The sequence below is a fragment of the Miniopterus natalensis genome, chromosome 17, assembly GCF_054644295.1.
Source record: "Miniopterus natalensis isolate mMinNat1 chromosome 17, mMinNat1.hap1, whole genome shotgun sequence".
Lineage (NCBI taxonomy): Eukaryota > Metazoa > Chordata > Mammalia > Chiroptera > Miniopteridae > Miniopterus > Miniopterus natalensis.
Genome location: NC_142097.1, coordinates 35,199,520 through 35,222,554, shown reverse-complemented (window position 1 = coordinate 35,222,554; position 23,035 = coordinate 35,199,520). Strand labels below are relative to the sequence as shown.

Genomic DNA, 23,035 nt, shown 5'->3' with positions numbered 1-23,035 from the left:
CCTCTTCCATTTTCCAAGTAAATTTTTTTTTAAATGTGTTTTTCTTCATGAAAAAAGACAGCATACAACTTTGAGTTCTGGATCTAGTTTCCATTCCTGGCTCTGTCTTTTATTAGTTATTTGACCTTGAACAAATTACATGTTTCTGTGAGACTCAATAGCTTCATCAGTAAAATAGAAATAATGCTAATACTTAATTCTCGGGATTATAATGAACATTAAATGAGAAATTGCTCTGAAGAGGGACCATACTGCAAATAGGAGTAAATGAATGTCTCCGTAATGAACAGTGAGATACTCAGACCCTTTCGCCCATCTACTTCTAGTATGCTGGAAACTTGGCTTCAGAGCCCTCAGGAAGGAGATTGAAAGAGTCTTCTCCAGTAAAAAATTTATACATCCTGACCTTTGAGGGACTAATCAGCGAAGTCTTAGCTGGTCATCCTCATCCTGTAGTGAAGCCCACAAACTCAGAGGTCCCAGTTACTTGTTTCTTAATTGTGATTAGTCATCAAATAATGACCACACTCTTGAGGAAAGCCTCCAGTGAATAAATAGTAAAAAACAAACTCAGGAAACAGAGACAGAACAGAGAATAGAAGAAAACATTTTTAAAATCTGTAGTATTCACAGACATCTAAAATTACATATTGTATCCATGAAGTATAATAAGATGTAATAAAAAAAAGAGCCAAGAAACAAGAAATAGCGTTTAGAAATAAAAAATATTATAGAAAAAAATTAATATAAAGTTGAAAGAAAAAGTTGATGCTAACCTAAAAAGTATTAGAGAAAAAAATAAAAACTAAGAGCAAAAAAAGAAAAGAAAATTAGAAGATTAGTATTAGACCAGTATCCAACTAATGGAAGTTCTGGGGCAGGGGTGGGGTGGGGAAACACAGGGGAAATAAAATGAACAGAAGGAAATCTCAAAGAAATTTCCTAGGACTGAATGATTGGAGTTGCCAGTTTAGAAAGGACCCATCTAATGCCAACAAAATGAGTAAAGAAAGACTTACCTCAGGGTACATAATTTTGAAATTACAGAACATAGGGGTAAAGAAAAGATTCCTTTAAAATTATATTTTTTAGCCCAGCCGGGCGTGGCTCAGCGGTTGAGCGTTGACCTAGGATCCAGGCGATCAGGGTTCGATTCCCAGCCAGGGCACATGCCCGGGTTGCGGGCTGCAGCCGGTCAATGACTCTCTCATCATTGATGTTTCTATATCTCTCTCCCTCTCCTTTCCTCTCTCTGAAATCAATAAAGATATATTTAAAATTATATTTTTTTAAAAACAAGTTAGAACCAAAGAGTGAAGAAATGAGAATGGCATCAGTCTTCCAGCCAGCAACACTGAAAATTAAAAGACAGTGGAGCAGTGCCTTCAAAATTCTGAGGCAAAAATTATTCCCAACCTTGTTCTCTATACCTAGCCAAACTATCAAGTATGAAGAGTATGTACAATATTAAGGGTAGAATGAGGCATTTCTAGACATTCAAGGAAATGCTTAAATTTTTGCTTCTCATATACCGGACTTTCTCAGGAAGTTTTGACATATATGTACCACAGGAAAGAGAATAAATGAAGAAAAAGGAAAGCTAGGAAACAGGAAAGCTAGGAAAGGAGGGCCATAGTGGGGCGGGGGGGTCTCCAACCGAAGCTGTGGTGCAGGCCTAGAGAGTGGTCAGTTCACACTGAGCTCTGAGAACAGGAAGCTTCAGGAGGGGGATGTCTTTAAAAAAAACAAAAATGAACTTCCTAATGTGTTTGAATGTATTGGTTGGTCAATTTGGAGATGAACTTGGGATGGTGTATGTACCTGGTAAACTAAGCAAAGGGGCAAATGGCAATTATTAACTCTAATAGAAAAATAAAAAGAAAATGTTGCTCAAGAAAGGGAATTAATAGTATACTACATGGCTTAGCTGTAAATCACATTTATATAATCATAATAAATACTGAATATAGATTTAACCAAAGACTGTAAAATAACTATATTGGAAGGATGAGGAAGGGATATTGGGGGTGGGGGTGGGGAATAAGTGCAAAATTAATCTTAAATAACCATCTTCCATAATAGTAAGCCAGTAAATAATATATAAAGTTGAAAATAAAATTCTTAAAATAGTAGTATCACCTTATTTAAAGATAAGGAAGAGAGTACGAGAAAAAAAGCTAAGAGAATTGAAAATGGTTGCCTCTTGCTACAGGTAATCAGGATTGGTGGCAAAAGCCTGCTATAGTTTTTAAACTTTTTTTTTTTTTTTTTGTATATTTTGGGGTTGGAAATAAAAATGAAATTTAAAAATATTAAATGAGGCAATTATGTAAAGCACTTAGTACCATGCCTTTCACAGTTATGTGTTACATAACATGTAAAATATTATTACCCTGCTCTTTTAAAAATCACAATAAAGCTTTGCTAAGTGGGTGATATGGACTTTTCAGTCATTCATTTTTTTCCTCCAGTTCCCACTATCCATGTACCATGTTGGCTGTGAAAAATGAATTACAAACATGTACTGAAGTGTCCTGGCTTGTAGTCTCCCCGATTTCCTAAGCTGTTACTCTGTTGATGTGAATGAGAAGAAAGGGTGGTTGCCTCTTTCTGAGTCATATTCTGAAGAAAATGCTGCTCTTTCTGAATCACGTTGTTGATTGTTCTTCTTTTAATTTCAAGAGGAAAATTCTGATATTTTTTATTGCTTAATCATTTGCATTTCTGCAATTAAGTGGATATTGTTCAGGGTTACACTAGTTTTTCTAATCAGTTTTATCCTGTGCATTTTAACATGTTTTCTCTCTGTGATCAGGGCCGCAAGCTTCTTATCATTGGGACCACTAGCCGCAAAGATGTCCTTCAGGAGATGGAAATGCTTACCGCTTTCAGCACCACCATCCATGTGCCCAACATTGCCACAGGAGAGCAGCTCCTGGAAGCTTTGGAGGTGAAAATGAGCCAATGGATTGTTCACTGTTTATAAGAAAGGAGTTGAGGCTGGAAATAATGCTCAGGGGTGCCAGACATCACACCTAGTGTTTAGTTTCTATGTTAACCTAGAATATGGGACTTGGGCTATGCCTTCAGTTTTTCAGGAATTAGAGGAAGGAGAGATGAATATAAATGAGAGTGAATTTCCCACTTCTCGGTGTAGGCAGCACAGAGACTGCCAGGAATGAGTGACTCTATGCCCAGCGTGAGTGATGCATATAGATTACGTGGGCCAGAAATGTGGGGTGAGGGTAGGTGAGGTAAAGTAATCAATATAGAAAAATCAGTTATCTGTAGTAGCTTTCAGCCCATTTACCTGTATTTATCTAATAAATTGGAACAATGATTAAAACTTTAGGAACTTCAAATAAGCTACAGAAGTAAACAGAACTGCTTCATGAACAAGTTCATAATACGGAAATATTTTCTTCAGTATTTTTGAGGATGACAAAGTTTTTAATTTAAAAAAAAAAATCCATTAAACTTTTGATTGATATCAGTGCATACAAGTGACTTGATGAGTTCTGTTAGAAAATATTATCTAGTGAGTTATTTAACAGTGGTGAAGGCTCCTTAAAATCCTCAAGACCCATAAACTTGGGGCATACTCCCAACAAAATAGAAATTATTTATATGATAAATGTCTCTAGGTTGCCTACTTGAACAGCTTTTGTGCTGGAGTTGGGTAAGAGAATTAAATTTAGTCTGCTTTGACACATACAGATTTGTTCCTAGAAAGGAATGTTAAAAATTTTACCTGATATTTATTAATGGTGGAGCTGTTTTTCCCCCAGCAAATATACCTCTAAATTATCATGGAGGCCTATAGGAAAACAGGATTTAGGGTTCCAATTTTCAGTTTCATAGTTACACCTAATGGGTTTAGGAAGGTCAGGTTAGGTTTTTAAATAGGAGTGAGTCCTGTCTACTTGAACCAGTCAGCTGGTCCTTATCATTGTTCTTTTAAGCATAAGTGTGAGAATTAACTAATGTTGTCGACTCACTATAACAGTGCTTTCATTTCTTTATTGTTTTTGTAGCTTTTGGGCAACTTCAAGGATAAGGAACGTACCACAATTGCACAGCAAGTCAAAGAGAAGAAGGTCTGGATAGGAATCAAGAAGCTACTAATGTTGATCGAGATGTCCCTACAGGTAAGCTGCTTCCTTCTCCATATGATTCAGACATAAAAGATTCATGATATGCCCAGAGATTTTATATTTCTTTTTGCTAAAGTGTTAATTTGTTATAATTCTCTTCTATGATTTCTGAACTCAAGTTGATATTAGTAGCCTGAGATCAAACAATAGTTTATTGGTACTTTCCCACATCTTAAAATTGTTTATAAAGTTATTTTAAGTTTTAATTTGGGGAGTTACTAGATTGTAGAACGAGAAAGGACTTCAAAGAGCAATTGTTCTGCTGCCCCTCATTTTAGAGATGAGGATACTGAGTGTCCCACAGGTTGTCAGTGAGTTATCCAAGGTCACAGCCAATTGGTAGAGAGGGGATGATGTTGTCTATCAGAGGTCAGGAAGCTACCACACATACAACAAAAGGAGCCTGGGAGACTGTTTTAATGGACAGAATAATTGATTTGTGCAGATTAGACATTACACAGTAATTGATCTGTGTATTTTCCCTGGCCTGGGCTCCTAGAAATGTCATGGGAACTGCTGTGGTTAAGCACCCGTAGGAAACTGAGCCCGAGGCTGTTGCCTGGGCAAAAGCAGATGAAACTTCTTCTGGACTTTGTCGCATCTACTGGCAACTTACGTTTCCTCTTTTTGGAACTCCACCCCTCCATGTACCCATCCTGTGTCTTATGCTTATCTAATTAGATAATAAATGTATCCTTACCAAGTTCTGTGAGTTCCAGGACCTTCGCTGTCACTCACTATTGAATCCACAGTCCCTGGAACAGAGCCAGACACGTAGTAGTTGGGCTCAGTAGACTTTTGTTGAGTGAACCTCTCCCAGTTCCTAGGCTACATTCTATATGTATTTGCTGCTCAGTCCTGCCACTTGATCAGTGTGTAAGCAGTGGGTGGCAGAGGTGAAGTTTCAGTTACTTGGAAACACCAAGTGAATGCTTTTTAATCTTTTCTGGTAAGTTTATTTTAAAATAAAGTTGTGGTTTTCAGAAACCTAAAGTTTAATCTGTTGAACTTTCAGCTGGACTGTTTTTAAGCCAATTTATTTATTTCCCATTTTAAGCAGTAAGTTAAAGTTACAGACTAATCACTTTGCTTAGGATTTTTCTTGGTAAAAGTGCATATACAGATGTATTGGCTCTTTCCTTGGAAAAAGATAAACCTGTCAGATAGTCAGCTCAACTCTTTATTTTTTTAGTTTCAGCACAATTTTTTTTCAATAATTGCATAGAAGAAGCTATGTGGGTTTTTCTCCCCAACCCCAACCCCTACCCCTTCCTCTTGCTTTCATGCCTGCAGGTCAGTGATCAAGTTAATACCTCTTGTGTATGTGGGGTAGAAATTGAGAGTGGGGCACTCAGGCCTAATCTTCAGCGACTGACACTTCATAGGCCTCTGAGTTTGAACCCCTTCATGTCAAATGGATTTCGTGCAGCTGAGTGAGTTCTCTTTAGATCTGCCTTAGAGAGACTGAGCCTAAGTGAAGAGGCACGTAGTCTAGCAGAATATAAGTCATGTTACCTCTCTGTTCACTATACACAATTCTGTTAAAACTTGCACAGTGCCGAGGATCTGCTCTGACTGGATGTCACCTGAGGGAATAAAGTCATTTATCTAGATTACTTTTTTCCTCCCTTTCTCTTGACTTTTAATTCCATAGCTACAGGCAAGTCAGTAAGTCGTTGCTCACACATATTAAATATATTTAATGGGCAAAGACCTGCAAGTACTGACTACAGCTGAGCTCCAGCCAGTTCCATTTTTTTAAAGTAGTTGACAATTGATTCATATGTAATTCTATTCCCAAAGAAGAAAAATGTTTCTTTTGTTAGCTATTCACACTTTTTCTTAGTCCTTTGTAGTCTGACCTCTTAACTTTGATACATTTAAAACTTCTGTGCAATGTTTTTCTGGGATAGAAGAGATCTTTAAAAAAAAAAAAAAGTAGTTAGAGGGGGAATGCAGTTGCACATTTACCCACAGCTGCACACTGAGCGTTTGAAAGCTGTTCCTGGAGGGCAGGGAGTTCCCTCTTGGGAAACAGACTCCTGGCCTGGAACATTTTTTAAAAGTTAGGTGTGTTTCTTACAATAAAAATCATCTTAAGGAATTAAAGACGTTTTAATGACCATTTTTTAGATAACTTCACATATCTGGTGGACCAATGAAAATAGAATATAGTTAAACAAATTAGTATAAATAGGAATATAAAATGAAAAGTAATAATAATAATGACCTGAACCTAGAACCTGTACCAAAACTCCTCCATCTTTTCTTAGACTCATGACACCGTCCCCATCACAGGAGACTCCGATTATCTAGGGATCGTGTCAGAGGAATCAGCCCCCCCCTTCATTTTTTTAGTTTTAGCACAATTTTTTTTTAAATTAATTGCAAAGAAGAAACTATGGAAGGGAGACCAAAGCTAAGAAAAGCTAAATTATTGATCATAAAGAATTAATAAGCTATTTTTTAGTTGTTTAATCAACATCAATTGGTTTCTTCAAGATTGGTCTCACTTTTATGCTTTAGATGAGTCCTGTGAATTGGATGCCATTTGAGCCCCCATGAATGGCCACTGTCTGGTCTCACACTAGTCCCCTCAGGCATGCTCCCTTCTCACACAGCTGAGGTGCCTGTGAGTGACCAGCTGGGTCATTTAGAACCTCGAATATAGTAATTCTCTGTGCTAGGAAATCCCATTCACTTCTCTTGAATGACTCAATCTGCTTTCCTGTGTATCAGAATACTGGTCAAGGAACAGGTAACACATTTCTGTGACTCAGCAGAGCACTGGTGAAAGTATGAAGTTTAGTATTTCCTTGGCATGAATTAACCTCCCATCTTTATTTATTCTGATGTATTTAGATGGATCCTGAATACCGTGTGAGAAAATTCTTGGCTCTCTTACGAGAAGAAGGAGCGTAAGTATGTATATACAATACTTAAGACTATCAACCAGACTTACCACTCTTAAATCCCAGGGCCTATTCTGCGAGTTGCTCTACAGTGCATATGTATTTCAGATCTCAACCGTTCTTGGACAGCTTTGTTTCCATTTATAGAATTCTTCACTGTGTTGTAGGTCTGAGAGACCAAGCAAGAAAATTGGTTGTACTGTTGGTTTGCTCTCCCTGTCCTGCTTCACAAAACTTCCTTGTCACAATGCAGGAAAAAACTCAATGGTACATATTTGTTGGAACCTACTTTTAAATGCATAGAACTGTGACCATTTTCTTTTATGACATGCTTATCTAATAGCAAGTGCATAGTGAAACTTTAGAAAAGCCTTTAAGAAGCTCTTAGTGATTTTGTGATGAATGGCTTTTTGCAGACCCTCATCTGTTCTTTGTGTTTGGGGTATTTCTTTTTCAGTAGCTCCCTTGACTTTGAAAATGGACTGTTTGCAAACACATAGTGACCAAGGGAAGTGACCAAGGTAAAGATGGCCTGGGATCTTCACTGGATTTACTCAAGACCCTAAATGAAGTGAACTGTTCCCTGTCTTCTACACATGCTCACTCTGCATGATTGGTGCAATAAAACTCCCTTCCTTGTACTTACCGAGATAGTCCACTATTTTATGGAAGGTACAAACTTGCTTTTAGAATGCTTTGCTTACCTTTCCGTGCAAGCTAAGCTGATTCCTTCTTTCTCAGTCTTAAGTGTGGGAGATATACTGTACTCATGAACACTATTTATTTTAAGACTATCAACCAGACTTATCACTCTTTTAAATCCCAGGGCCTATTCTACAAGTTGCTCTACAGTGCATATATATTTCAGATCTCAACTGTTCTTGGACAACTTTGTTTCCATTTATAGAATTCTTCACTGTGTTGTAGGATGATTCCTTCTTCCTCAGTCTTAAGTGTGGGAGATATATGGTACTTGTGAACACTATACATTTTAAGACTATCAACCAGACTTACCACTCTTTTAAATCCCAGGGCCTATTCTACGAGTAAATCTCCACCACCCAAAAACTCTCAACAGATATAATGATGTTGCAAGGCAACACTTGGCCTATTAGAAGGACTTTCTACAAGTAAACCAGGAACAGGGAGGGCTCACAGGGGTTATCTTACTACTTCCCTGTGCTTACACTAGAGGTAATTGAACATTTGGTTCAAGTTCTCCCAGAAAGCTGGTTGTTACCTTTGCCTGAAGAAACAGGGCTTTGGATTTCTAAGATGCTGTTCTCAATCATTTTCAGAGATGTTTCCAAGCTGCAACCAGGAGATCTTTCCTAATAGAAAGTCACAGTATTACTGTGTTGGTGATGACATTCCCTTACTATAACTAATGTCCTCTGTGGTAAGAGATATGCTAATCCTTACCAACTGGTAGCTGTTGTTAAAAACTTGTGAAAGATGCATGGGAAAAGCCTACACCCCTAAAAAGAAAGGAGTCATTAAAATAAAGTAATATACAAACCTCTCAGCACTAATTAGTGTCCATCTCTAAATGGGTCAGTTCCTTAATATGATATTAAAGACTTATTAGCATCACCCCTTTATCTTTTTCCCTTAGCTTAATGACTTACTTAGAATGTAGCCTTCCTTTATTTTAAATTATTTTGTCACTTTCTAGCTTTCCCCCCTCAGTCCTTTAACATCCATTCCACTACATTTAACACATTTCCTTTACCCTCTACACACTTCTTCCAAAGGGTTTGTCTTATAACTGAGTGAGGAGGAATTTAAATCGGTCATCATATATGGTGATGAGACCTATAGAGCATGCCCCTCTCTCCCCATTGCTGCTTAAAATGTGAGGACAAACCATTGGAAGCCATACGCAACTGCTTGTGAGGCTCGTTGCCACAGTGGCACTTGGATGTAGCTCTGTCATCTGTCCCCGTGGTAGAAGGCAAATTATCTCCAGATCTTGCTATCTGCATATTTTTGGTAGACTTGTATGTCATGTTCACTTTGTTTCAGCTTTTCATCCCTAGCTTATTTTGTGGCTTTTCAAAAAGTGGATTTGTATTGCAAAATTCTGTGATTCCTGGTGGCCAGTATCCTGGATTCCTGTATCTGTTTTAGACCTTTCTTGCTCTTTTCTCTTCCCATGAAAGCAACACGCATTGTACTAACTTATGTCTCTTATTCAATGAGGTTAATGTCTTTGTGTTTTGTCCAAAACTATATTGAGAAATATAAATATTATATTGTTTAATGCAAATGAAGGAATGCAATAAAGAGTATATATACTTGAAAACATTCTGTAGACCGGTATTTTATACAAAGCAATATATGTAACTGATATGAATGTATGAAGAAGAGGGGGCTCAGAAAAGACCCTCTGGGTGTTTTGTTATAACTGTCATAGGAGATGGGTGATTTTTATTTAAAAATCTCTGATTTTGGCCCTGGCTGGGGAGCTGTTGGTTAGAGCATCATCCCGATACAGCATGGTTGGGGTCAGGGCACATAAAAGAATCAACCAATGAATGCATAACTAAGGGGAACAACAAATTGATATTTCTTCCTCTCTTTCCCCTTCCCCTTGCTCTCTCTCTAAGAAGAAAGAAATCTCTGACTTTAATTATTTTAAAAGTTTAGTTATTTAAAAAGAAAAACAGATCAGTAGCTTTTTTTTAAAAGCTAATGCACAAGAATATACTTGTATTACTTATTTCACCTTATTAAAAAACTGAAGTGTACCAAAGTCATAATTGGGTTAAACCAGAAAGGAAAATTGTTTCTCAGGTAGAATTACTCCTTCCTATGAAATGCACAAAGCAAGGGGCTCAGACACTCAGTGAGATTTCTTCATGTGGTTCATTTTGGTGTCCTTCATCTTTTTTGCATGTTTCTGAGCTCTTAGATCTCTTAGCCTAAATGAACCCTGGCCCTTAGAGTTGGCTCAGCTTAGGACTACAGGCAGCCTGGAAGTCAGCAAGGGTCTGTGGGAAGAGGCCAGCGTCAGAGCTTCTCTGATAGCGGGCTGGCTCCCCAGGAGCTGTCCACACCCTCCTGGGAGGAGGGCCCAGAGACCACACTGGTGCCTGGGTAGCCTTGAAAAGGTGGAGTCCTGAAGCTCTTAGTCCTCCCCAAAGGCAATGCTGGGCAGAGAGCGCATGAGATCATTGCCCGGCCCGCTGATGAAGCGAAGGAGACTCCAGCCAGCTGCTGCCTTACTTTTCTTCATCTACAGGTGAATGGTTAATGCTATTTTGTAAGAAGATGTAATTAAAGCCTCAAAAAAAAGAAGTTATTTTATCCTTCTAAATTTGTACATCTTCACTGAAACACTTTTTTAAATGTAACATAGAAAACTGTATAATGTAGTTAAAATATGAAATATGTTTTGCGTTAAGGCTGTTTTTTCATATCCTAAAAATTACAGTGAACAGCCCCCCCTTGAAGCTTCAGCAGCATGCCATGGAGTAGGTTCAAGTGTGTATAATAACCAAATCTCGGTAAACAGACCTGTGCAAGCACTGAGTCAGCTACAAATAGCCAGCCCAGCCCACACACAGAAGGCAAGAGCAAGATCTCATCTTCCCTTGCCTGGCAACTTGATCCATAAGCTTTTTCAAAGAAGTGACAGGGAAAGGTGTGTAAGAGAGTTCAAAAAAGCATGTAAATTTCAGAAGTTATTGCAAAATGATCTAAGGTTTCTCATCAGCTGGCAAGCAGTGCCAAGACTGGGGCCTGCGCCCATGGGGGGGGCGGTATGTGTGGACACCACAACATTGAGATGCAGGAGATAGTGCTGCGATCGGCAAAATTCCCAAGTAGTGAAGACAGGATTTGCAAGGAGAACTCAGGTTTGAAATTTTCCCAGTATACAGTCTCCACAACTACCTTTGTCGCACTATTTTGGGAGTTTAAGACTAATGGTTAGATAATTTTTTGCTTCCTAGAAAGTTCTCTGTTAAGCTAGGAGAAATGATGACAGTCTGGTGGCCATCGTTTTGCTGAAATAACTTCACTTTGTGTGTGGTGTGGTGTGGTGTGGTGTGGTGTGGTGTGGTGTGGTGTGGTGTGTGTGTGTGTGTGTCTGTGTCTGTGTGTCTGTGTGTCTGTGTGTCTGTGTGTGTGTCTGTGTGTCTGTGTGTGTGTGTGTACCATGCATGTACTTATCCATAGACCCAAGGTGCCCAGATATACCCCTGGATCATTGGATACTGTCACTGGGCACACCTAGAATAACCTCACCATCCATCACCTCCCCCTTGCTTTTCTCTGACTGTTCCTTACCCTTCTCTTTTGCCTTCATTTGTACCTCCTTCCCTCATCCTTGAACACTCTACCCCCTCCTTTCTTTGTAAAATAATACTGCTTTGAAAGATATCGTCTCATTATATTGTCTTTTTTCTTTCTTTTGGATCTTTTTTTAAAACTTCCTCTTGTTTTTAGATGTTTATTAGTACTTATGCTTACTGAGAAGCTAAATGTTCAAGCGCTGCTATAAACTGTATTCTCTTTAATCATAGAATATGATTAATCAGAGAGGATTACAAATGGCCGTGGTAAGTATGAGTAGAGACCATTTAAATATTTGGCAATCTTAAAAGTACCCAGAACGCTGGGGCAGACGAGTATCAACCTTACATAAAAGCTAAATAAAAGATCAGCAACGCTGTAGGACACGGAGGAGATCCACATACATTCCGTGCCCGTGTCCTCGCACAGCTGAAACCATTTTTGTGAGTTAGGCTTTTCAGGGATGAATCTTTAGGAGTCATCCCTAATCTAAGGTTGGAGGTCTGATGGAGCGCTGGCAGCCCATCTCCACTGCACAAGGCAGATGGCTTTACTTCCCTGTTACTTTTTTTCTGTGAAATGAGATGAGTAAGATTTGTTCCTAATACAGGTAAATCAGGAGAAAGAAAAAGATTTTTACTGTGCCAAAGAAACTGAAGATGACACTTTATGGGTAGGTTTGAAGACACTGTATGTCTGTCACCATTAAACCAAGTTACAGCATCTCATTGTTGAGAAGGTGTTATTTGTGGACCTCAGGTGAGTCCTTTTGAAATTGCAGTCCAAGGAGAGAATGCCTTTCCCTAGAGCATGCCCACTGGTGGGTCCTTTGTGCCCAGAGCAGTCTAAAACTTCAAATGACACTTATTCCAGGTAACCCAGAGCTCAGGGGACACCATTTCTCCTTTCTGACCAACCTACCCCTTCTGTAGCTCAGCTCTCAAGCAGAGCTAGCAGGGCAGCACCATTTCCAGTCAAATTTCATTCTCAGTAGAACAAATCCTATGTTCCCAATAAGTGGAGTTGAAAACATGGGTGAGGAAGGGATTGAGTCAGTGGCCAACATCGTGGTCTCCTGGCCTTGAGCCACATCTTTGAGTGTCTATGACATTAATTTGTGCATTGGGAGTGCTGGAGTCTATGAAATGAATTACTGCCCAAATTGCTTATTTCTGAAACTGGAAATTCTTTGTTAGAAGCTGTTTTAGAACAAAGTGAGCCTGTAAGTCCTAGAGTAGATCAGACCTACTGTCCATGACGTCTCAGACGATCTTGCTTAGAGAACAGAGGAAATGAACTTACTTTGGGCCACTAATTTAAGGGTGAGAGTTGAAGCTAACACATTCAGATCTTGATATTCTTGACCGCCTGAACATTAATCTGGAAACTCCACACACTGTACAATGTATCATTTTAAGTTTGTTTACCTTCTCTTTAATGACTTAACAGAAAAAAACTGCATGATGAAATATATTTTCTCCAAATATATATATATTTATATAATATATAATCTTAGTTAACTCAAAGGTATATACATTGTATAATAAATAATATTTATAAAAAGAGACTTTTTGAATATAAAATCAAAAAGATCAACAACTTCTACAACTTTTTACAAAACTTTGGATACAGCAGGTTGGTAGGAAATTTCCGTTGGGTACTATTACCTGACTACGGCAAGAATAATTACAATGCACTCAATGTACTATTAAATAATTACTTGTCAGCTACTTGAATACGCCCCAGAAACATGACTTTATCACTTTTAATATAGAATACATAGATATGAGAAGGCTGGTTTGAAAATTTGTATCCATTCTGCTGAAATAACTCACATAAAGCAAGCATTATCCGGTTGACATGATTGAAAACTTTTCAGTCTAAGGTGAGATGAGGAGGGGCATTTCAGACTCTACAGAGGGGAGGGGATGTGTATCTTGAGCAGGGCCTGTTGCCAGCAAATTCAAGAGTGCAGGCCTGGCTCCAGGACAGCCGTCTGGGCAAGCCTGCCTGAGCAAGCGGGAAGGTCGCTTGACCCGAGACCTTGGGCCAGTGTTGGGTGGACCAAAGAGAAGGGAGAAAAGGGAGAGAAAACTGTGCTGCATGCTACCCCTGCTGCACCTCTTTCTGATTCTCCTTAAGAACAAGCTGTTGGATTGGTCCCTATGTCAAAGCTGGTTGCCTCTGTGTTGCCAGCTCCCTCTAGGATACTAGAGGGCCACTGTGGACCAAGGAGAACTCAGCTGTGAGGCGCTTTTCCCAAGGACCGGTGACTGCTTGCCGCCCTTTGAACACCTAACCCTGTCCTTGGTGACTGCAGGGCTTGATGCTTATCAGCATGCAGGTGATGCCAGCAGCTCTGCCTTCAAGGACTCTGCATGTCTGTGTACTCACTCAGGCCAAGAAAGCAGGGTGCAGGAAGACATGTCCTTACTGGAGAGGAAACGAAGGAGTCCTTTTTACTCTCCACACCTGCTAGTCTCAAAACTGGACCTTCAGGAAAAGATTGCTCCTCTCTCACTGGCCCTTTCTCTAACTTGCACTAACGTGACCTAAAGTCCACCTGCTCACCTGGCATTGATCCGATGGAGAACCTGCAGGTGAGCAGGGCTGGAGGGATTCCGTGGCCTCGCCCAAAGATACCCCTCCTTCCGTTAGGAAGCCATACAGGCTGGAGAAGGATTGTCCTCCCCACCTCCACCCCATACACAACCTATTTACAGTGTCCACTGCACCAAAAAGAACTGCATTAATGGTGGAAACTGCAGGATGGTAGAAAAAGATTCTGAGGCCTGACTGCAGTTCACAAGAGCCTCGTGCAGAACAAGGTTACAGAGAAAATGAGGCGGAGAACACACCGCTGCTCTTCAAACAGCTTACCAGTTTCTGCAAAACTGAAAACCCTCCCCTCACAGCTGCCTTGGGCCTCCCTACCACTTGATCCTCACTAAACCTATGGCTTTTATCGGCTCGTGACAGTGTATCAGATTTGCGCAGGAGTAGACAGAGGAAAGGAGACTGCAGCCCTACTCCGTAACTCCCACCTCACAGGCATCCTGGACCGGCCCTCAGGAAGCGGCCTGGGAACCACCTTGCCCCTGCTGACACCTCTATCACCAGGCAGAGAGCTCACATTAGCCCAGCCTGTTCTGTTGGAGTAGAAATTTTTTTCCATTTTTATTTTCTTTAACATGTGCAAAGATAAGCTTCGGGTCTGTTCCTATCAGACCCCAGAGAACTAAAAAGAAAGCCCCTTCTTTAAAAACCACACACCATCCGGAGTAGGGTGAGAAACTTGAGATGAGAGAGGGAGGGAGGCCTCCAGGTCAGCAGGCGGGTTGGGTCCAGGTAATTTACCACACGTGCATCTGGCAACAGTCCGGATTCCTTGCTGTCGGATGCGAGGGCTGAGCCCAGCTTAGGTCCTGCTCCCCACAGGACTTCAGTGAATCTGCCCAGCCACACACTTCACCGTTCCCAGCGCCCTTTGGAAAAAATAAAGAGGAAGAATTAGAAATATAATTGCTCTCCCGGGGAGACCACCCATAAGGGTGCAAAGGTCACTAGCTGAGGACAGGAGATCTCAGCATTTTTCTTATACTTGGAGGTAACGGGGTCCACCAGTAAGGAGGGGAGGGTGGTCCACAGGAACAGGAGGGCTTTAGCTTCCACAGACGGTTTCAAATCCTACCTCACCTTCTAGGTGGGGCTTGGGCGACAGGAAGCCCTATAGCAGGCAACTAACTACCCTAATGTAGGAATGTCTTGTATAGAGACTGGGAGAAGCCTGGCAGGTGTAGGGCTGTTTCCAACTTAGGGCAGACTCCTGGGCACTGTGTTCGTATCATACCAGATAGATTCATAACGAGCTGTCCAAACAGAAAGTATTTCATTTAAAAATTATGAGTAAGTCCTGCTCATGGGAGCACCAATGTGCACATTTTATTCATTTGTATATTTACAGCTCACAGAGGATTTGAGGCCCAAAAAGCCTTCACGGCATTCCCAGCCAACCCTCGCTCAAGGGCCAACAGGGCGAGTGTAGGGCGGTTTTACAGTGAGGGAAGCAGACTCAGCAAGATTCAAGGGGCATGTCCAAGGACTCACAGCAAGTTAGTGATGGATCCAGCACCAGGGATCAGCCAGACCCCCTGAGTCTTGTCCAGAGCCCTTCCTGCTTACCATGCTCACAAAATCTGAACAACAAGGAATAAATCCGATACTTGTGATGTAGGAAATCAGTGGTTAGCCTGAGACATTGGACAAAAGTTGCACATGATGGAAAAGTTTTCCCAAAAAGGAGGTCTGGCCTTCCTGTGGCATAAAGCCATTTTGATGAGGGCTCTCCCATCCCAGTGTGTGGAAGGCACGTGTCCTGCCCTGTGGCTCCCTCTGTCTCCTACCCGCACTGTTGCGACAGGGTACCTAAGAGAAAAGCTAGAGGCTCCGTCCCATGCAATCCTGCCAGCCTGTGTCAAAAGTCCTCATTTTGCCTGAATAGCGTCAGTGCGGATGCAGATGAAAGAATGGGAAGAGGTAATGGGGTCCCAGCCTGTGGCTGCAGACCCAGCAGCAGGCCTGGGGGAAGTTGCTCTTGGAAATCAGCTTGGCCCGGGAATCTCTGCTGCCTCAAGAGCACTTGGACCCAGTGGGGTGCCCTCCCTTGACACAGCCCCAGCCAGCAATGACCCAGGCAGGCAAGTCCTTTGCCACGAACCAGTCACTGTTCCCAGTGCTCTTTCCTGTGTTCCTCATGGCACCTCTAGGGAGGATGACAGATGAGACAGGTGTGTAAAGACTATCTTGTCTGGGTCCCACGATTGGCAGGTGGTGGAAGCTACACCATGGTTCCTGCCTCTGTATATTAGGCTCCTTCGGGCAGAGGAGGGAGTAAGGGCACACCGGCCTCGAAACATTCCACCTTCAAGGCTCTAGGACCACCCTGCATCAATCTTGACCTGTCCTGGGGGACCTCTGGATCTGAGGGCCAGGCATACTGTCTCCCACGCCGGCCACCTCTGGGAAGCTTGGCAACATAATCCACCAGCCTTTGATCCCTTGATTACTCACCACCGTCACTGTGAACTTGACTCCTCCCTCCTCCCCATCACCATCCATAAACTTGGTGAGAGTGCACCCCACTCCACCCAAGCTTCAGATCTGTCAGAATATGGGCTTATGCACAGCTTCCCCCCACCCACCTCCCCGAGGTTGGTAGGATTTACACTTGTGCAAAAACTTGCCCTCAAAGTTCAAGGTGGGTGCAAAATGACTCTGCCCCAGGGTTTGTAGAGAAGACTTTTCAGGCTACTGTTTCAAGTATTTTAAACTTATTTTACAGTAAGAAAACAGGCCCAGAGAAGTGAAGGAACAGGCATTTAGGGGCAAAGTTGGCACCAGAGGTCAGGCCTCCCAGCTTCCAACTCCACAGTGTCCCTCCTCTGTCTCCACAGATGCTCAAAGAGAGCCAGTGGCTGGACCAAAATTTGACCTGGCTCGTAATTAACCAACGTGTAAGAATTTTAATCAACTGCTTGCAGCCTCAAGTGCACACACTTGGGGAACTTGTGTCTTGGGTAGCTGAGAACTGGAACAGGGTGGTCAGGAACAGGAGATGGGCAAACCCAGGTCCCTGCAGCAAGCCCCCCCCCAGCACCCCCCCTGCCCCGCCCCGCCACCCTACCTGGCTCCCTACTTGCAGGTGTGCACGTCGTAGATGCGGACGCACTCCTGGCAGCTCACGTAGCAGCACCAGTGGAAGATGCAGTGGCATTTCTCCTTCCGCTTCTCGGTCCTCGTGTTGTGGCCTCGGCCGCAGCACAGCAAGTCGCAGCCATCGATGCCATGGGAGGTGACATTGCAAGTCCTGTCCCTGGTGCCAAAGGAGCCCGTCTCGGGGTTGGGCTCGCAAAAGTTGGGGGAGTTCTCGTAGTAGACCAGGTCCCTCTCGGTGGGCGGCTTGAAGAGCGCGTACTTGGCGCGCAGGGTCTCCACCCAGCCGCGGGACTCGCGGTGCTTCTCCACCACCATCTCCGAGGCGCTGTCGTACTTGTCTTTGAGGAAGTCACCGATGGCGCGGAAGTCGGGCTGGGCCCACCAGCAGGTCTTCACCTCGCAGCTGCCCGACAGCCCGTGGCACTTGCACTTGAGGTGCATGTGGTCCAGGATGGTCTGGGAAAGAGGAGCGGCAGCTGGCCCCAGGCTGACCCCGCCTGGGCGCACACCTAGGCCCTCCTGCGCTGCCCCCCCGCCCCGGCCCGGCGCCTTCTCTATTCCTACCCTGTGCCAGGACGAGAGCCGATTGAGGACCGAGGCACGGGCCCAAAGGGTGACTACTGATGGTTTCCCTCCCCTTCACGCCCCAAGCATCGGCACAAATCACATCCATTTCTCACAGCTGGAACAAATAAGGACGGTTATCCACGTTTCACGGATGGGAAAACCGAGGCTGGGAGCTTAAGCGTCTCGCCCTAAGTCAAGCAACCACAGGAAGGGGTGGAAGCTGGGTTCAAAGCCAGGCCCACACGGGCAGCCGGAGCGCACGCACGGGGTGCGGGGACCTGCTCCACGGGGCCAGCACACCCCCAGGCGGGCGGAGACCCGGGGCAGACCAAGGATGGGGGGGGGCAACAGACCGGTGAATCCGGGTGTGGGTGGGGGCCAAGCTGGGCCAAGGGGAAAGAGGCAGGTCGGGGAGCCCTGGCCACGCCAGGGCCGCTGGAAGGGGCCGGGACAGGGGCCCAACAGGGCGGCGGCGGCGGCTCACCGTGCGGCCCGCCTCGTTGTTGTGCTTGTTCATGGCCGAGCGCGCGTCGGGCCTGTTCTCGCGGGCGTCGGCGAACTCCCGGGACACGAGCACCCCGAAGTCGGCGTCCTCGCTACAGCCGCCCCACTTCCAGCCCTCGCCGGGCGGCCCCTTGTGGTGGGAGTCGCAGCCGCAGATGGTGGAGGTGCCCTCGGCGCAGGAGCGCGTCACGGCGAAGGCCACGCCGGCCGAGGCGATCGCGTGCACGAAGGCCGACTCGCGGGTCGCTGGCGGAGGGTTGGGGAGCATCGCTCAGCCCGGGGCCTGGCCTCGGGCGCCCTGCCCCAGCCTCCCCGGCCCGGAAGGAGAGCTCGCCAGCCGCGGGGGGGGGGGGGGGACCGAGGTGCCCTTCAGGCTCCCTTTGGCTGGCCCAGCTCGTGGTGGGGTATCCTCACTTTACGGATGAGCAAACAGGTCAGGGCCACTAGCCGGCAGAACGGAGCCTGTTAGAAGCGGTGGACGGATAGCTCCTGCAGGCCGCTGAAGGGATTAGTGGCCTTGCTCTCCGTCCTAGCCCCGGGCCCCCTGCCCTCCACCTTCCCAAACTCCAGAGACCCCAGCACAGGCCTGAGCCTTCCCAGACTGAGAGCCCGAGGTCTGTGGGGAGGAAGGCCTGGGAATCTATAGCCTAAACCTACCGGGGTCCACCCAGGATGCGCCTTGGCGGGCCCTTTCCTTTTCCGAGCCCCAGGTACCCTGCTCACCCAATGGGGAAAGCTTCCCTCTGCCCCCTGAGCTCCTGGCCAGGAAGGTGGTGGCAGGCATCTCAGTCCCCCTCTCCCTTCCCATTCTCCACCCAGACAAGGCCAAGTGCCTCCTGGGAGGAGGGGGCAGTTCCCCTGGTTCTGCCCCAGGGTCCAGCAAAGAAAAAGAAAAGATTCTCAGGGATGGTCCCCCAACCTCTTTAAGGCGGCAGATTCTTCCCTCCAGGTGCTATATCCCACTGAATCCTTTTAACCCCAGGAGGCAGGAAATCTTACAGGCCCATTCTACAGATACAGACTAACGATTAAAGAGGCAATGGCCTGAAAGGCATGCAGTCCAATCTCTCCTTACTGGTGACGGACCCGGGGCAGGCACGGGACCTGTCCAAGGTAACGCAGGCTGCAAAGCTCCGGGCTACCCCGGGAGCCAGGGCTCGCGTCCCGAGCGCCGCGGGGAAGCGCCGCTCCGCGCACGAGCGAGCCTAGTGTCCGCGGGAGCCCCCGCCGCCTCTCTCGGGGCCCCGGCGCCCTCGTGGGCCGCCTGCAGAGGAAGGTCGGTCCCCCGGCCTCGAGCTGGCCGGAGGGGAGCGCGGTGGAGCCCGCGCAGCGAGGGCGGACTGCGGACAGGGGGCGGCCGAGGCCTGCGGCGCAGCGCCCCGGTTCCGAACCCGGGTCCCGCATCGCCCCAATGCCAGGCCCCTCCCACCCATCCGCGCCCGGGGGCGGGGGGCGCCGAGGGCGAGGGGCGCCGAGGGCGAGGGCCCCGCTTCCGGCCGAGCTCGCGGCCTCTCGCGGCGGCGGCGGCGCCCAGGCCCCGGGCGGCGCTCGGTTCCCAGCCCCGGGGACGCGGGGGCGGCGGGGGCGGGGCGGGGATTAGCCTGGGAGCGGCGCTGACAGCCCCGCTGTGCCGGTCCCCGTCCGGCGGGGCCCGCTGGGCCGCTCAATCCGCCTTTGTTCGAGCGGTGTCACACCGCATTACCCGCATAATGCGGCCGCCGGGCCCGGGCCGCCGGGCCGGCCGCCACCGCGTAGCAACGGGCGGCTCCCGCGGCCGGGCCGCGCCCCGGGCCCCGGCGCCGGCCCGCGAAATCCCCATTGAGGCGGCGCCCCCCGCCCCCGCGCGCAGCCGAATGGCCAGAGGGCGTGTGAATGCGCGGCGGCCGCAGCGGGCGCGGGGCCGGGCCGCGCGGCGGGGGGCGGCGCTCCGGCCCTTTGCGAGCCGCCCGCACCCCTCCGGGCGCCCGCCTTCGCCCCCGCCCGGGGACAGCGCTCCCGGGCTGGCCCCGCCGCCCGCGCGCCGCCGGGCCTCAGCCCCCCGGCCCGCGCCCCCCGCGCCCCCGCCCCGCCCCAGGTCCCCGCCCCCGGAGGACCCCACCCTGGGGCGACCGTCCCGGGCCTCCGCGGAAGGATGCGCGACCCGAGCAGACCGACCCCCCGCGGCCCTGGTCTCTAAGCCGGGGCGGAGGTGAACCCCCGGCGGCCCACCCGTCGCTACGGACCCGGGGCGGGGGCTCCCGGGGACCTCTGCGCTTTCATCACACTCCCAGGGGCTCTGACTCTTCGCCCCTCACCTAACCCAGAGCTGCCCCCCGCAATGTGGGGACGAAGGCACGTCCTAGAACCTGAGCGGTGATCTGAGCCGCGAGGCCCGGCCGGGAGCGGCCTTAGCTCGAGCCCGGTTCCCACCGGCCGGTGCCCGAGCGGGGCGGGGAGCGCGTCTAGACGCCGGGCGGCTGGATTCGGCGCTACCTGGCCCGAGGTGGGGCACCGGAAGGCGGACAGACTGACACACCAGCGAGATCAGGTTTGAAATGCAAACCGCCGCCACTTGGCCCCAATTAGAGGCCAAACCTTTTGTGTAAACACGGAATAATTAGCTTTGGTAACAGAAGCGTAAACAGAACCATCATCCATTGATTCGCTAATTGCCCTTCGGTCCCAGGACAATAGCCTGTCGGGCGGACTTACTCTGCGAACCTGAGGCTCAGGTTAAGGGGGACTGCATTCTAAAAGGAGGGGGGGTCAGCTTCCCCCCTCCCATTCTCCGCCGACACCCGCCCCCTCCTCGCCAAGACCTCCGGGCTCCCAGAGGCCTTTTCCTTCTGGCTGTAAACGCGGCTCCCCTAGAGGGAGGGAGGGGGGGCGCAGGGGGTTGGGTGGCAAAGTTGCTGTGGAAAAGGAGAGATGGCTCCCCGGAGGCCCTCTGGGGTCATTAGATTCCCGGCCACTTTCAGTTTCTCAGAGTTGCCCATCTTCAGCCCCAAACCTTCTAGGGAGCAGTTGTCCCCTCACCCCTCTCATCAGGGGCCTTCCTGTTTGAAGTCACCTTGTGTGACTCCCTTCATTTGAAGTGCAGCCAGTGAGCCTCCCAGGCTGCAAGATGGGTAGGAAGTTACCCAGAGGCCAGCACTCCCTCTGCCCCACCACAATCCAAGGCGCGTCCACCTTGCAGGGGCGTGGGACCGGCAGGAAGTTCTCACGGAAGCACCTGAGAGCAATGCAGTGCCACCAGCACCAGCAGCTTTCTCAGCTCCAGAATTTTCCATATGGGAGGGATATAGGGGAGACGGTGCCCCCACCCCACCCCAAAGCTACATTTGCATAGCACTTAACACAGCCTTGGGGAAATGTCACAAATGTCCACATCAAAGCCTGGGGCTACCGCTGTGCAAGCTGAGGGGGAAGAAAGGCGGCAGCCTCCGAGCCTGCCCTGGATCTGGGGATTCTAGAGCATCGCAAGGCTGCCCAGCTCCCAACAGCACCTGGGAAGGTGTGGCAGCCATGGTGACAACCTGGGTCCCTCTAGAGAAGGACCTGACCCATTTTCCACGGAGGCCCCGGGTTGTGACCAGCTTTATCACCCTCCCCTGGGGACCCTGCGCTCTGAGCTAAGGCACCCTGAGATGGAAGTCACTTCATCCTGATGGTCTCCCAACCCCACCCCCACCCGCCTCCTACCCCGCCCAGAGACAGTACCTTTGTCAAGGACGGGCCCAAAGATGGCCAGGCTGTCGTCTATGGTGGTGCAGTTCCAGCGGCGGCCCCGAAACTGGTGCTGGCACTCCTGGATGCCCAGCTTCACGCCCTCGGCCACGCTGGGCATGATTTCGATGTAATTGCGACAGAAGCGCAGTTGCTTGGGGACCAGGCCTGGGATGGAGCCACAGAGCAGAGGCTGAGAGCCCAGGGACGTGTACTGCTGGCCCAGGGCCAGGGACCTGTGGGCACACAGAGGACAGTGGCACTGCAGGCACAAAGCACAGAGCCCATCATGGGCATCATTTCTTCCTCAGTAGCTCTCCGGGGGGCCCGTGAGCCTGAACCCATGCCCTGAGAAACCTGGCACCTGAATGCTGTCCTCCAAGGGCAGAGCTCTAGAAGGGCAGCGCTCAGATCCAGGCAAAGTCAGCCCTCTGATATGGACTTATCCAGCTTGCAAGGGCATGGGGACCGGCAGAAACCTCTGTGGTTGCCCTTGGGGACCATTGCAATTCCATGAAAAGAACCCGGGAGTAGAAGATGGTATTGGGGCCCAGGTCGAGTCCTTCCCAGGCTCTGGACCAGTTTCCCTGAAGGGCATAGAAGGAATTGGTCTGGGCAACCTCTCCGGGAGTCAAGGGAGGTTGCACACAGCAGTCAGGTCCCCCACACAAAGTGATGTCAGATGCCTTGGGAAGAGGGTCCATAAGACCCCGGGCAGATGGGGAAATACCACACAAGTTCTCTGCACTAGACAGGGATGAACCAAATGCCTGCCATTTAACAGCTCCTACTACGTGCTCTTAATGGGCACCATGGAGAGGCGTGGTGCCCACCCACCTTAGGCTGACTCTGGGCTCAGTTGTCAGAGGGATGAGGGGGCCCCCATTTTTCTATTTATTCTGGGGGCAGGGATTGGAGGACCAGATCTGGGAGTTTGGATGGTGACATTTATGAGACATTTCCAGATCTTGAACGTCAAGCCCTTTTAAAGAGAAGGAAGGGCAACCTGTGGCCTGACTTACCACAGAGCATGGCTATTCCTGAATTCCTCCGTGCCAGGCACTGGGCTGTCCTTTCCTTGGCTTTGCCTGACCGAGTCCTTATAACTACTCTCTGACTAGGAGGGGCGTTACAGCAGCCCTGTGCTCAGACGGTTTACCTCACAGGCTGAGAGCCCAG

The 23,035-nt window shown here is 47.8% G+C and overlaps 2 protein-coding genes across 3 annotated transcripts in view; one reads left to right on the top strand and one right to left on the bottom strand.

Annotated features, from left to right (window-relative positions):
* The window catches only part of NSF (N-ethylmaleimide sensitive factor, vesicle fusing ATPase), a 104,409-nt gene extending 95,038 nt beyond the window's left edge, over positions 1-9,371 (top strand). Inside the window, exons 18-21 of one of the 2 annotated variants that reach the window (XM_016203910.2) lie at positions 2,816-2,950; positions 4,035-4,148; positions 7,017-7,072; positions 7,524-9,371. In XM_016203910.2, coding sequence (XP_016059396.1) covers positions 2,816-2,950; positions 4,035-4,148; positions 7,017-7,072; positions 7,524-7,566 — 348 coding nt within the window. In that variant the 3' untranslated portion in view covers positions 7,567-9,371. The other variant, XM_087826270.1, reaches the window with a different exon arrangement.
* Positions 9,372-12,776: 3,405 nt separating this feature from the next.
* WNT3 (Wnt family member 3) overlaps positions 12,777-23,035 on the bottom strand; it is a 42,164-nt gene continuing 31,905 nt past the window's right edge. Inside the window, exons 2-5 of the mRNA XM_087826268.1 lie at positions 21,851-22,092; positions 18,132-18,397; positions 17,049-17,536; positions 12,777-14,850 (exon numbers count right to left, since the gene is read on the bottom strand). Of these exons, the coding sequence (XP_087682394.1) occupies positions 17,057-17,536; positions 18,132-18,397; positions 21,851-22,092 (988 nt within the window). The 3' untranslated portion in view covers positions 12,777-14,850; positions 17,049-17,056. The remainder of the gene's footprint in view (positions 14,851-17,048; positions 17,537-18,131; positions 18,398-21,850; positions 22,093-23,035) is intronic.